The following is a 14,866-nucleotide window of genomic DNA, read 5'->3' as shown; positions in this document are numbered from 1 at the left end:
TGAGCCCAAAGTGGGAGAAGTGCAGCGACTCGTTGATGCTGAGCTCAAAGAATGGACCTTTAAGAACAGGACATACGGTAAAAGATGCTTGGTTCCTGTAGACAGAGTACGAAGCTGTGGTAATGACACTACTGCAAGAACAGATCTAGTCGCAGACATACATCGAACGTCTCCATGTGACCCACTGGCCCTGGTTGCTGTGAGCGGAGGGTGTCGGGCCAGTTTCTCCAGGTCGCTCCCTCTTCCTGTGTGGTCAGTGCTTTCCTCTGGCACTTCTGAACCTTTGACTGGACGTGAGTGGTAGACATAGCCAGTGCTTCTCTTCCTCAATTTTACATTCTCTTTCTTTCTTCTCTTCCACTGCTCTTCCCTGGGCCACCAAGTGTCCTCCTCTTCCAGCTCCTTCCCTTTTTCTCTCTCTCTAACTTTCTCTTTCTATTTCACCAGGTTCCACTTCCACTGCTCCCTTTCTGTCCTCTTCTCCTCCACCTTTTTCTCCCTCTCTGTCTTCCATCTCTACTGCTCATTCCTACCGCCTCCTTCTGCACCCCTACTAACCGCACTGACTCAATACACCTGATATTTTGAAGTGGTCACTGAAATGTGAGTTCAGAAAAGATGCTGGCTGGAGTTCTTTCCGAAAGACACAGAGCAAGTCTTGGTGTGATCTTCTCAAGGCGTGCTCTGAGGCCTGGGAGGTTGGGTTCCAACGCGGTTCCATTAGCTGCAGGAGTCATTCATGAGGACTGGGTGCCCCCAATGACCTTGTCAACTTGTCTCCTAACTGTTGGTAGCCGGAGTAACTCTAGGTCTACTGCTGGATAATGAATGGAGTGCGGTGGCGGCTGATCGCAATGTGAAGTGGTAGGGCAGCGTGGGGGAATAGAAACATAAAAAAAACACAGAAGAAAAATTAAGAACTATAAAATAGTACTTCTCTATCGGCTGAGGCCACTGCTTTCCTCCTCTCCCAATCCTCGACTTCCATGGGCTTAAGCACACTGCGCAGGCTCCCAGATGCCAATCCTGATGTTGTTCTCATGCTGGGAATACTATTACCCAGCATGAGAGAAGCGCTGGGATTGGTGTGAGCGGCCCGGTTTATTGCTCAGACAAGGCCTGGGAGCCTGTGTCTGTTCTCCAGCCGGCTGTGCAACACAGCTCAGGTTGCAGAAATGCTAAGTGCGCATGTCGGTTTGGCCATCCTAAGAAGGCCGGCTAAACCGACACGCGCAGTTAGCAGTGCCTACTACCCCTCACTGAAACTCAGAATGGCCCCGCCCGCCCTACGACCCTGCTGGCTCTGGCTCAACAAAAAATAAAATGATAATAAAATTGTTTTATTATCATTTATGTTTCACTTTTGCCTCTTCTGGCTATCAGTGGCTATCAGTAGTGGGGCGACGCTCCTCCACCGCAACGGAAGAACCGCCCCTGATGGATTGTTTTTCAGGGCACCCTCTATTTCAGGCTGTTCACATGTGGTAGGATCGGAAATGATGTTGCATGAAACTTTCATGTTCACAACTTCTCCAGTGCCACACTCTTCCAACAATCCTAGCAGGCATCTATTTACTTAGCAGCAGGAAACCAGTTTCAGAGCTTGGGGCAGTGGAGGCCAAACCTCTACTTTATGCAGGTTTTAGAACTTTTGTTATGAGTACTCAACAAGCGCTACAGTCATACCGAGTTGTGTTGCTGCAGAAGATTGAGCACATGGATGTCAACAGATCTTCTGGTTGGTTGCTCTACCGAGAGGCTCTGCCGTGCCTTTCCAATGGCCACCTAGCGGGAACGCAGGTCTAGCAACCATGTCTCTGATCACAGGAAAAAACGACCAGCCAGACTACAGTAACTTCCCGCTGTCCCTTCTGCCGGGAAGGGCCATGCAACACCATAAGGTGGTGCTTGCTCGAAGAGTTGTTAGAATCTCCAGCTGCTGTTTGTGGGAGTGTGGGGGTTGCTGCTTCCCTTGATCAGGGAGGACCCAAGCGCTACAAGACGTCCATTCTCCAGCCCGGCATCACGCATTGCAATCTTACATGTTTTCTTGTCTCCTTCTCAGGCTGGACCTGGCCAACAGTTTGGAGGACAAGCCAATCGGGAACCCCCTGCACTTCGGAGATGATGAACTGAAGTGAGTGATGCTTTAGAGTATATTGTGCATGTTGTTTTCTTTGCCCCTCATCTTCAAAGAATCACAAGCATTGTACCATCTAGCTTGTATCCCTGGTGTCTCTTTATCCATTTTTACAACCAGTTTATCCACCTATACAACCAAAGCCTTCTCAATTTAATGAACATAGAAGAATCACTAATCCTCAAACCATCAAAACCGGCAAGCTATTTCTATCCACGCCCCTGCAGTACCCTCCTTTCTTAACTTGTACATTCAACCCATGGCGAAGATCTCCTACCCCCGTGGTCTGACATCAACGCTGGCTAGTGACACCCTGGCCATGCTGAAGTGACCCGACCAGGGGACAATGCTGTCTCAGGACACTATGTTCCTGCAAGATCTTGGCCACATTGGGCATGTGTCTATCATCTGAAACTAAACACTAAGAACAAATATGGGCCCAGTTTTGGGAAAACAGGACAGAAGAGGATGTAGAAATCTCCCTGCAGGAACGGCCCCTGGCCAGCTCAAGAGTCCCTCTGCAACTGTGTCTTTCCACTCCAGAATCACCCCCATTCTAGCAGTGGAAGCCGCAAGCTGCATCCCAACAGAGCAACAGTAACCAGGTAGCATTAGCATACACTAACAATATAAGAATACACCACCCAGTCCTTTACAGGTAAGCTTAAATATAACATTTGGACCCTTCCCCTTGAAAATGATTAAAATACATGTACTAATTACTGGTTTTTGTTTCTATAAATGTAACGAGAAAGATGCTTTGTCCAAATCATTTTAAGCAATATCAACACATTTGTTTCTGCTGAAAATTCTCAGGAACCTTCCCACCTTTGTCATGACTTATGCAAATTGGTAACATGACTCTTCGTATTTGAGCTGCAGTTCCTGAACAGGTTAATTGCTCTCATCATGGAGAGGATGTGATGTCATCATTGCACTCGAAGAAGATGTAAGGGCCAGTTCTGGAAATGCCCTCCTGCTGCCCTAGGATGTTGGAAGAAAGGGAGAAGGGGCCATAAGGGTTTTTCATGCTTCACCAATAGCAACAGACCAAGAAATCATGAAACATACACCACACAGCGCATGCGCGGTGCTGCTTCTTCCAATCCAGCTGGCTTCTGATGCAACACTGGACAGGCTCGAGCCCCTGCTTTGCTTCCGGTTTGCAGCTCGCCCTGTGTGACTCGCCTCGACTGTCCATGTTGGGGTCTGACACTTTTCCTTGTCAATCAGGTAAGGATCCTGAGCAAGGTGCAGGAAAAAAATGAATAAAAAGAATAAAAAGCAACTTTAATGGGGTCGGGAAGGACACAGGGAAGCCTAAAGAGGAAGGGAGATCACTGCACGTGGCCAACACCATTGTCTCGCTCTCACACCAAATAACACGCTTATCGAGATGGCTTTCCCATATTTTGGTAAATAAGTCAACCTGACCTTTGAGTTCGAAAGAGACTTCCTCGGGTTGAACTAGACCTTTTTTCCATTCTTTTTTATTGTCCCAAATTGGAACTGCTGTGAAAATAAGTAGTTTGTATTTTTCCATGAATAATTTAAATGTTTAGAGTATCAATGTTTACTGATCGGGTTTTATACTATTCAAAAAGAACCTTTGGAAAAGGGATATTATTTATAGAATGGCTTCAGTTCAAACCCATTTAGGGGTTTTCGCTGCCGCTGGTATCCAGCCGTGTTCAGGTTGCTTGAAGGTAAACAAAGTCAGACTGGGATGCAAAATAGGACCGGGGGTAAGAAAGTACCCTTTTTGGCATGGTTACCCCCCACTTTTTGCCTGACTCAGATGCACCTTTGACTGAATGTGCACTGGGTTCCTCCTAACCAGATTCCCAGTGCCTGTGTTAATTATTCTCCAAACTGTACCTTTGTTTCCACAGTAGGCACACCTCTGACTCGTGTATAAGTCCCTTGTAAAAGGTACCAGTGGTACCAAGGGCCTTGTGACCAGAGAGGGTCTCTAAGGCCTGCAGCATGTATTGTGCCACCCTAACAGACCCCTCACCAAACACATGTACACTGCCACCTGCGTGCCTTGGTGCTGATAAAAGTGAAGAGTCGACCTGGCACATATCCCTGGGTGCCAGGCCTGCCAGCACTGCAAGAGGCATAGGTTAGTCATCCCTACAGCAGGCCTTACAGCCCTAAGGCAGGATGCACGATCCTGCATGTGAAGGCATAACTGCATGAGCAGATATGCCCCTATAGTGTCTAAGTCCACTATAGCCATACTGAGTACATTGGCTGGGAGCTTGTCACTATGAGTTCCACAGCTCCATGATGGCTTCACCGAATTCCAAGATGTTTGGTACCAAACATCTTAGATTAATGAGCCCACAATGATTGCAGTGTCGGATTTAGTAAGAAATGCACCCAGCGGGCACCTCAGTAGTGCCCCCTGAAAACTTACCAACCAGCTAGTGTGTGCCTGACTGGTCTGCACCAGCCTGCCACTTCTAGACATGTTTCTGACCCCCTGAGGTGGAAGTATTTTCCTCTTGTGGGTCAGAAACAAAGCCTGCCCTGGGTAGAGGGTCTTCAAACCTACCCCAAAGCATAGAAAGGCGGTGAGCCTCAAAGCCTCCCCATCCTTTGTTATGCTGACCAGGGCCTCTCCAGCTAGTGTAGATGCCTGTCCCCTGACAAAAGCCCCACTTTTGGCAGCAAGGTCGTTGAGAAAATTAGAAAACAAGAGAGGTGTGTCCTCTCTCGCCAGGACAACCTATAAGGTGTCCTGAGCGGAAGTGACCGACTCCTTTGAAAATCCTCCATATTGGTTTGGAGGATTCTGGCCAATAGGGTTAGGGGTATACCCCCTCCCCAGAGGGAGTGGACATACAAAGGGTGTATTCACCCTAATGGTAAATAGCCCGTTGTCTACTACCTTCTTACCCCTGTAATGCCCCTAAATTGTGTGTTTAGGTGTACCCCTGAAACTTAATCCTGAGATTACGAAAAAGAGGACATGAAGACCTGTGCAGCACGAAGACTGAGGACCACAACGGACTTAGCCCCAGCCATAACGGCCTGTCTGCAGCCTCCAATACCCTTCTATAGAAGAGCGACTTGTCCCGCAGTCCAGCGACCTACACAACCCTGGGAGGGCTGCCTGCCTTCTAAAAAGATCTCCCTGTCCAGGAGAAAAAAAACATTAAAGACCAAGAGCTCTGCCTGTGGAGCCGTTAAGTCAACCACCTCTGCACCCAACCCCCACACAGTGCGGCAGCGTAGAGTAGAGTGGTGCAGAGTAGAGTAGAATGCAGTGGCTTAGAGAGGCGTACAGTAGAGTGCATTGGCATATAGTGTTGCAGAGTATAGTGGCATAGAGTGCAGAGGCATAGAGTGCAGCAGTATAGAATTCAGCGGCATACAATGCAGTGGCGTACATTAGAGTGGTGCATTGTAAAGTGAAGTGGCGTAGAGTACAGTAGTGCAGAGTAGAGTAGAGTGGCAGAGAGTGCAGTGGCATAGAGTGGTGCAGAGTGAAGTGGCGTAGAGTGCAGTGATGCAGAGTAGAGTGGCATAGTGTGCAGTAGTGCAGAGTAGAGGAGCGTAGAGTCCAGTGACAGAGTGTGCAGTGTTGCAAAGTAGAATGTTGTAAGTGCAGTGGTGTACAGAAGTGTAGAGCGCATTGGCACAGAGTGCAGTGGCATACATTAGAGAGCTGTGGCATAGAGTACACTGGCGTAGAATGCAGTGATGTAGAGTGCAGTTGCATAGAGAGTATTGGCATAGAGTACAGTGGCTTAGAGTGCAGTGGTTTAGAATAGAGTGGTGTTTAGTGGAGTGGTGTAGAGTGGAGTGGCACTGAGTGGAATAGAGTGACATAGAGTGCAGTGACGTAGAGTACGTGGTGTGGAGTTGATTGTTTCAGAGTAGAGTGAAGTGGCATGGAGTGCTGTAGGATTGAGTGCAGTGCTGTAGAGTACAGTGCAGTGGTGTGAAGTGTAGTATGCATGGTGTGGTAGCACACTACCATTACAGACAACACACTTTCAACGGAAACAACGTACCCAGACATATAGTTTTACTAATAAAACTATACAGCAAACAAACGATAATATGCGGAAATAGCATCACCAATTTATTGATTTGTTTGGATCAAATTAAAGTATTTGTTCCCAACAAACATAAGAATTAACAAAAATGTGCTTTGTTTGTTCTTTTTTAAATATGGTATATTCTGAAATGCTTGCACAATTCATTTAAATGTTTTTGTGTGCCAGAAAAAAACCCTTTCCTCTACCCCCAGTATCCAGCAAGAGTTTCCATAAATCCTCTCACTTTGAAGTCAGAAAAAGAAAAGTAAACACCAAGCTCCCTGAGAAGACCGTGCATGACATTTGACCTCTGTCTTCGAATGCAGAGCAAATGTGACAAAATAAGAACAATATTTACTGGCCTGTTTACAGGAAAGAGCACTCGTGGAAGAATACGAGGGGGGTTAATGTGGAAAGGCTTTGCTCCTGGGGAGGGACGAACTGAACCTGGACAGCCTGAAACAAACAGACAGCCAATAGAAAGCCAAAAAAGTTATTTAGACACCACAAAGCCATTGGTAAGCAATGGGTGGAATTCATTCCCATGGAAGCTTTCTGAATGCCCACAAGATGTCTTTAGCAAGGCTTCACCCTATAAACATTGCTTGTCGCTTGGTCACAAAAATCCTTTCACCCAAGCTGGACCAAGTAATCTGCTTTTTTCTTGCCTCAGATCAAGCATAGGAAAATCAGGTGATATTCGCAGGGGTTATCCAAAATGTGTGGTGGTCCGTTCTGCTTTCAGTCTAGGGCTACAGAAGTCATGTGACCCCTGCTAAAGCTCCTAGCTGGGCTCCTTTAGTAGGGGGTGTTCCTTACTGGCCCCTGTGGATTTCAAATGTCTCGCCTTCAGTCATCGTATGTATCCCCTCTCTTCCTTCTCCCTGTCTCCCACCTTTCTCAGGGTCTCTAAACTTGCATCTTTTTCTCCTTGCACTTTGCCACTCTTTCTACTGCCCTTTCATTTATTTCACTTTTTCTCTCCCTCACTCTTTCCTTCCATACACAAGTTCTGCACTCTCTCACCTGCCTTCCTGGTATCTCATGCCCACCATTAATTTGGGACTTTTCCATCCTTTCCAGTCGAGACACGGAAGGCATATAGTTTCTTTTATTTACTGCTAATCAAGATGCAATCATGAAAATTTAAATAGTCTATGTGGCAGCAGCTGAAGTGATTGGATGCCATTTTGTAAAAACGCCACATCTCAGGGAAATATCCTCATACTGAACACAGACCTACCGCAATCACAAACATTGGCTTCAGCAGCCAGTCGTCTTAAATGCCACCCTGTCAATATTTGTCAGCATCCTGCTGCCAAAGGCACCCCACCCTGACCGAGGGAGGTGCAGCCTCAGGCGATCTGGAGGTAAACATTATCTAATTGTACTTTACAGAAAGAGCAGAGGGCACCGGAAGTGAAGCGTGACATTTTATGCCATGCTTGGTTGTGAAGCGTGGCAGCCTGTTCCAGAAGGTCACAAAGCACTGCGTTGTGACTGCACAGGCAGTGTGTGGACAGGAGCAGTGTGCACCGTCAAAGCACATTCTGGTGCCTTTAGGCTCCAGAGCTTAGGCGAGCTGTTGCTTGATCTGTTATGTTATTTTATGTTATGTTATGTGTATTTGTAAAGCACACTATCACCCGCAAGGGTATCCTGGCACTGAGTAAGGTGTGTGCCCGGCCCTACCTATGATATGTTGGTTAATTGAAAAGCCAGGTCTTCAGCTTCTTCTGGAATTCAGGAAGTGAGTAGGAGGCTCTGATGTGGAGAGGGAGGCCGTGCCAAGTTTAAGGAGCGATGTACGAGAATGTCTGCTCCCCTGATCTGGTCCTGTGCGTTGGATGGTTGCAAGTAGGAGTAGTGCAGAGTGGAGATGCAACTGTGTAGGTAGGTGGGGCCTGAGTTGTGGAGCGTCTTGAATGTGTGTGAGAGGAGTTTGAATTAATTTGTGTATCGGGAGCCAGTGGAGTTCCATAAAGTGTGATGTGAGTTCTCTGTGGGAGGTTGAGGATGAGGCTTGCTGCCCAGTTCTGGATGGTTTGCAGTCTTCTAGTGAGGTGGTTGGTGATCCCGGTGTACAGGATGTTCCCATAGTCTAACTTGCTGGTGACTGGGGGAGGGGGGGTTTGACAGTTTTTCTTGTGTTGCTTGGGAGCCATTTGAAAATCTTCCTCCGCATTTTCATTGTCTGGATGTCACGGTGTTGGGAATGTTTGGCTCACAGGTGAGCCTAAAGAGCATCCTGCCGCTGTGACAGCACCTCCAGCACCTCCGTGTACTTGATGGGGAGGGGGGCACATCATCTGCGGAGCAGGGTCCCCCCTAAACTTTTGTTACACCACTGATTCAAGCTAGCCTGGCTCATGAGGGGTGTTTTCCGAAACCGTTCTGAGGATGCTTGTTTCCGGTCCAGGGAGGATCTGGCTTTGTAGTTCAGGCTGGACTGTTCCCATGAGGCACAGGGTCAAGACTGATTTGCATAAAGCTGGGTCTGAACTGAACTGGCGAAGTGAGCTAAAGAACGAAGATGTATTCATCCCAGATCTGTGTCTTAAAAAGGTTCAGTGCTCCGTCCATCATCTCCTTGTTTTTGCCCCTGTTACATGCCTTTCTGCCAGGTTACCCGCCATGAAATGCTTGAAGGAAATGCAGGTCAGAATCTGCTCAGTGGAGCCTGCAGCGGCAGAGCCACGATTCTGGCCTGCTTTTCCCACTGCCACTGCCGAGGAATCCTGGATCCCGACGGGGTGGCTGTCCCACTGCCACCATTGCGATCGGGCTGGAAGCCAATGCGATGGCGGCATCATGGTACAGCGGTCCCATACCACCAACATCTAAATCCGCCTCTACGTGCCTGTAATAAGAATCTTCTGTCTCTTCCTGGTTAACAGTCTGCATCAGACACATTTAAGTAACTAGGTCTCAGTATTGCGTGACCTGCATAGTCTCTGTACATAGCACATAACCCTTGCTTCTCACACTGGTAATCACTGGCCTGGATCTATCTAACCCCTAACCGTCCTCTACCATATTTAGTCACCCCACCAGTCATTTATGTGAAGTATCATATTCCCCACCCCCACTAGTTATGACATCTGGCTCCCCCTGATTCCACCACAAACAAATGTAATGTAATGTATTGCTTATAATGTGCGAACTGCCACTCCCACGGGAGCCTCCTGGCGCAATCAGATAACGAGCTTCAGCAGTAGAGAGTTAGAGCCTAGATAAGTGCAAGGCATGAGTCATCAGATATTCCATAGATCCATGTCTTTAGGGCCTTTCTAGACTGCACTTCAGCTTCCATTGCTCTGAGTTTATTTGACATAAAGTTCCACGCCCTTGTACCTAACACAGTGGCTGATTTCCCTCCCCTGGTTTTAAGTTTGAAGCCTGGCACTTTGAGCAGGTTAGCTGAGGTGGATCTAAGTGTCCTTATTGTCGTGTATGAAGTAAATCTTCTGTAAAGATATACTGGCCGTAACCGGCGAGTTGCTCTGAAGATCTTCAGAAGAAATTTAAACAAAATTCTTTTATGTACCGGGAGCCAATGAAGGGTCTTCAGGGTGGCTGAGGCAGATGTTCTACCGGGGAGCCCTAGGACAAATCTGGCCGCTGCATGTTGTACTACCTGTAGACTCCTCAGGGTTGCTTTATCAGCCCCTGCCAGAAGGCTATTACAGTAGTCTAGGCGCGAGGGTATTAAAGCCACTGCCACTGTTTTCCTTGCGGCAAGCGGAATCATGTCAAAGAACTTTTTCGGGGTTTTAATTGGGCCAAAGCATATCTCCACCACCTTTAATGCGTGGGGTTTGAAGGAGAGGGAAGAGTCAAACCACACTCCCAGATTTTTTGCCACCTCCACTGTAGGTGGGCGGGGCTACAGCCTCCTCTGGCCACCAGTCCTTGGGTTGAAATGGATTATTTTTCCCTATCAATAAGATTTCGGTCTTATCAGTATTGCAGCGGAGGTGGTTATTCTTCATCCATTTGGTGACCGCCGTAAGACAGGTGGTAACTGCGGTAGTGCATGTAAGGTCGTCTTCTAAGAATACCAGACTAACATCATTAACCAGAAACCACTAAATTAACCACTAATCTTGGGTTTCTGAGTCGCATGCTACTCGCCTCAAAGAGCTTCAGCGCTCATCACAAGTGGAAAGTGCTATATAAATGCAATTACAAGACCATACTTGAGTGCCTTCCTAGACTAACGCGTGTGAGGTATAGCCTACATCTCCTGCGTTGTACATTTACTTTGTGTTTGCACTCTCTATCAACAACTGTAAACAGTACAAATCAGATTCAGGCAGGCGATGTTTACAGATGGACTTTTAAACATTGACTGTTGATAAAGAACTAATTGCATAATGAAATGTATGGGAGATTGTACAATGTAACAATCTTACTGTCAAGGATCAATATTTCCGATTAGATCTTTCGCTGCTCTTGATAAGACATCTATGTAGCCGTGTCTTGTTTGAATCCTCCAGAGCTGCACATGTGCATCTTCCTAAGACTTGGACAATAATTGGTCTATGGAAGCGACCACATTTAAAGGATTCTCTTCTATGCATACGATAATGAAAATTGCAAAATGCATTAGTAAAATCAGCTTCAGAACAGATCCACTAGCCAAACGTAGGCACAAGTTGCCCCCATCTTCACACTCGACCTTCACATTCCAGTTCCCTACAGTGTCCGACATGGTACAGTAGCACCACTATCATACCGTCTGTGCATACTATAAGGAGACCCTCAAGAGCAAACCCTCTTGACATTTTGGGTGACATGCCCTGCCATTCATCACCCAGGGATTAGCCAAGATCATCCCAGTAAGCATGTGCTTCCCTTCACACGTGCTGCGGGGCGGCCATGCAGACGGTAAACCACACTTCACTCCAGTACATCGCCGTCAATGAGAATGTGTTGTATGGAACCCTGCCTCTGCCACGAGCATCTTCCATTGATGCAGTCGCTTCTCAATCTCTTCTCCAGGTTGTTGCAGAATTACCTGAAGAGCACCGACAAAGTGGAACAAGACCCTGAAGCCATGAAGTGGGAGCAGGGTAAGAAAAGCAGAATCATACTATCTTGAAGCGAGTTGTATCTCCCCAGCCTGGCTTTGCTTTCTCTTTTCTTCTTCAAGCTTTCGAAGCACGCCTGCACCTTGGTCTGTAGGTCACAAGGACCACTAGTGATCTACTCTTCTCCACCCTCAGCACTCTTGGCAGCACTCTTCTTTCCACCACACTAACTGCTCTGTGTCTCATGTCTGCTTTCTTTGTCTTGGGACACTCATGTATTTATCGAGTTTTGTAAAGCGCAAACTTGACCTGAGGGTATCCGAGCGATTTACAGAGAAATCGCAGCAGCAATTACATGAGATACATGTGAACTAAATACAAATACACAGTGACAGTATACGAAAGTATAATACAACATATGGTAGAATATGTGAACAAATTAGTACGGAGGTAGTTAAGGTAGGGTGTTACATATTTGGAGAGAATAGACGCACAGAACTAGTAAAGCAGCAATTACATGAGTTACATATGGAGTAAATAAAAATACATAGTAATAATATATAAAAGAAGAATACAATATACAGTAGGATATGCGGACGAAATATTTCTGGGGTAGTTAAAGTAGGGTGCTACTGAGTTGGGGAGAGTAGACGTACAGTTTTACCCCCCAGGTAGTGATACTCAGATTTATTTGGAGGGTGTAAGGTGGGAGCATCTGGCCAGTCAGATGACTTAAGGGGAGGGTTTAGATATTTATTTAGAAGAAGTTTAAGTTTATTCCTGCAGTAAGGGAATGATTAATTGTCACGCAAATCCTGTGCCAAAGAGTTCCAGATTCTAGGAACGTTCCAAGAGAAGAAGCGGGTGCGAGATCTTTCGTTCCTGAATTTGGGCGGAATCAAGAGTAGAGTGTTAGAGATTCGGAGAGGTCTCTTTAGGCCTGCTTTTGACAGTTTGCTTGTGAGGTAGATCGGTTTTTCAATATAGAGAGCTTTGTGGGTTTTGCAGGCAGTTTTGAGTTCACATCTTGCCTCCACGGGTAGCCAGTTGAGTTTCTTTACACTGGAAGTGATGTCGTCAGAGCGACTCTCCCCCTACAGGAGACTGGCTGCTGCGTGGAGTGTAGCTTTCAAAGGTATGAGGCATTATTTTGGGGCACCCGTGATCATAGCGTTACCGTAGTCCAACTTGGAATGGACTAGGGACTGCACCACAGTCTTTAGGTCTTCAACGGGGGGAATGGTTCGACTTTTTTAAGGTGCTTCAACATGTAGAAGGCACTTTTAGCTGAGGCGTTTATATGCCTTTTTATTTTCTGGTTTCTGTCAAGTGTCAACTCTAGAGGTTTCACAGAGTTGGTGAAGCATAGTTTGCAGTTTAAAGCAGTGAGTTTGTCGAACCAGATATCCGCGGGAAAGGACTTTTCTTTCGGTTGAATCAAGAGGAGTTCAGTTTTGTTGGAGTTGAGCTTAAGGTGGTTGTTGGTCAGCCAGGATTTGACCATGGATAGAGGGCTGTTTAGGTGCTGGATATCTTTGGCTGATGACATTTTTATGTAGAGTTGGGTGTCATTTGCATATAGGTGGTAGGCAATTCTAGCTTCTTTTAGAGTTGATGCAAGGGGTTCCCTATAGAGGTTGAATAGGGCAGGAGACAGGATTGACCCTGGTGGAACTCCTGGTATTCTTGTGCCCCATTAACTCTCTTACTGCTACGTCCACCTTGCTAATGTCCAACGCTCTAACTTTTATCTCCCTAACGTCCACCTCACTAACATCAACCACGCAAACGTCCACCTCGCTAGCATCCACCTTGCTACAATTCTGTTTGCTAACAACCACCTCGCTAATGTGCCCCTTATCCAGATCCTTCTCTTTCTCTCAGTGATGCTTCTTCACAGGCCACCACTTCCGGTTTCATACATTTCAGTAATAATCTCAGCTGTCAGTTCAGTTTCTTCAGTTCACTTGTTTTGCCCCTCCCACACCAGATGTTGCTCCTTTCACTTATGCCTATATGTATGTAAATATTATTTCGATATAGCAGACCTAGTCAATAGGCGGTGGAGCGTTATGCGTGGTGAAAAACAAGCTTAAAGTCAGCGAGTAATATAAGAGGAAACTGCTTTGTGAACTTTAAAGAGGTGAATCTTCAAATCTTTCCTAAATTAGATCCGTGTTGGTGTGGTCCTGTTGCATACTGGTTTGCGGTTACAGATCCTGGATGCATTGATGGAAAAGACCCCGGGGAATATTTACAACAGAATTGTGAAGCGTGGTGTTAAGCAAAAACGTCAGGCTTCGCCATTCTGAAAACGTAGGGATGCGTCGCATCCAGAAGAATGCGGCGCACCCATGTGATTCCCCTAGCGCTGGTGCTAAATCTAGCTGCCTAGTGCCTATGCTGGCACCCTTGCACCATAGTGCAAGGGTGCCTGCATTGAGGAAATGATTGCTTGTGTGCATGAAGGTGTTCCTTCCTGCACATGAACAATCCATAATGCCGATTTGAAACTCCTGTGTGCTGCATTATGCAGCACACTTAGAAGTTGCAAATCGCCATTTGTTCAATGATTGTTTATGTGCAGAAAGGGACACCTTCCTGCACATAAACAATCCTTTATGGTGATTTGCTGTTTCTCAGTGTGCTGCACAATGCAGCACACACAGAAACAGCAAAAACGAGGAGAAATTAACCATTTCTCCTCGTTTCGCCATGTTAAGACCAGGTTTTCCTTGCTCTTAATTTTGGTGCTGCCTCCTATTTACATCACACTTGTAAATGGGGGGCAGCATCAAAATCAATGGGTGTTGCGGCGGAATTCCCACCAGAACACCCATTGCCCACCCCTTTCACGCTAAGTGGGCGTGAAAGGGGACCTTATTTACAAGGTGGCGTTAAGCCACATGTAAGTGGCTTAATGCTGCCTTGGAAATAAGGCAAATGGATTATCGCCACAAGAATGTCGCAAAAAGTGATGTTCCCGTGGCGATAGGGACTTGTAAATATCTCCCCTGCTGTCTTTTGTTTTTCTTTTTTACACTTTTTATTCCGCTGTCTAATGGTGACTTGGCTGCGTTTGTGCCAAGAACCACCAGAGATAATGAACTTCTCTGTAGGATAAGTGGTTTTGAAGAGGGTGCGGGTCGGCAAAGGCAGCTAATGGTGTTCCACGAGAATGAGGGTGGGGCTAACTTATAATTACTTAGACGTTGTTGTTTAATTCACCTTTTTGTGACTTTAGCACTTGATCTTTTAGGACATCATCTCACATGGCCAAGGCAGAACTTGTTTCTTATGGCCACTTGAGGCACATTAGCTGGATTATTCCAGGACACATATGCAAGTGTTGGGGCCACTAGGACCTATTTTTGTCAAATTCTTAAAAGTGTAATTGTTTGTGGACATTGCAGAAGACCAGACTATCTAATAGGTAATGAATTACCACAGATTAATTAGATGAAAGTTGAGAAATATCTATTGTATGTGGAAAGGTGCCATAGCTGAAAGAGGGGTGCAGGCTTCCCGAAATGATAACTAATTGGTGAGTAGGTTGGTTAGTTCAAGTTAGGGACATAAAACAGTTAGAAGGCGGGTGCGCTGAGATATGACACTCTAAAGTTTTTGGGGTGTAAAATCTC

The 14,866-nt window shown here is 46.4% G+C and overlaps 1 protein-coding gene across 1 annotated transcript in view; it reads left to right on the top strand.

The window, feature by feature from the left end:
* The window catches only part of CGREF1 (cell growth regulator with EF-hand domain 1), a 118,772-nt gene that overhangs the window by 88,470 nt on the left and 15,436 nt on the right, over positions 1-14,866 (top strand). Inside the window, exons 3-4 of the mRNA XM_085613257.1 lie at positions 2,066-2,137; positions 11,197-11,267. Of these exons, the coding sequence (XP_085469383.1) occupies positions 2,066-2,137; positions 11,197-11,267 (143 nt within the window). The remainder of the gene's footprint in view (positions 1-2,065; positions 2,138-11,196; positions 11,268-14,866) is intronic.

Source organism: Triturus cristatus, chromosome 6, assembly GCF_964204655.1.
Source record: "Triturus cristatus chromosome 6, aTriCri1.1, whole genome shotgun sequence".
In the NCBI taxonomy this organism is placed as follows: Eukaryota; Metazoa; Chordata; class Amphibia; order Caudata; family Salamandridae; genus Triturus; species Triturus cristatus.
Note: the sequence above shows the minus strand (reverse complement) of the source record. Positions and strands in the feature narration are given on the sequence as shown.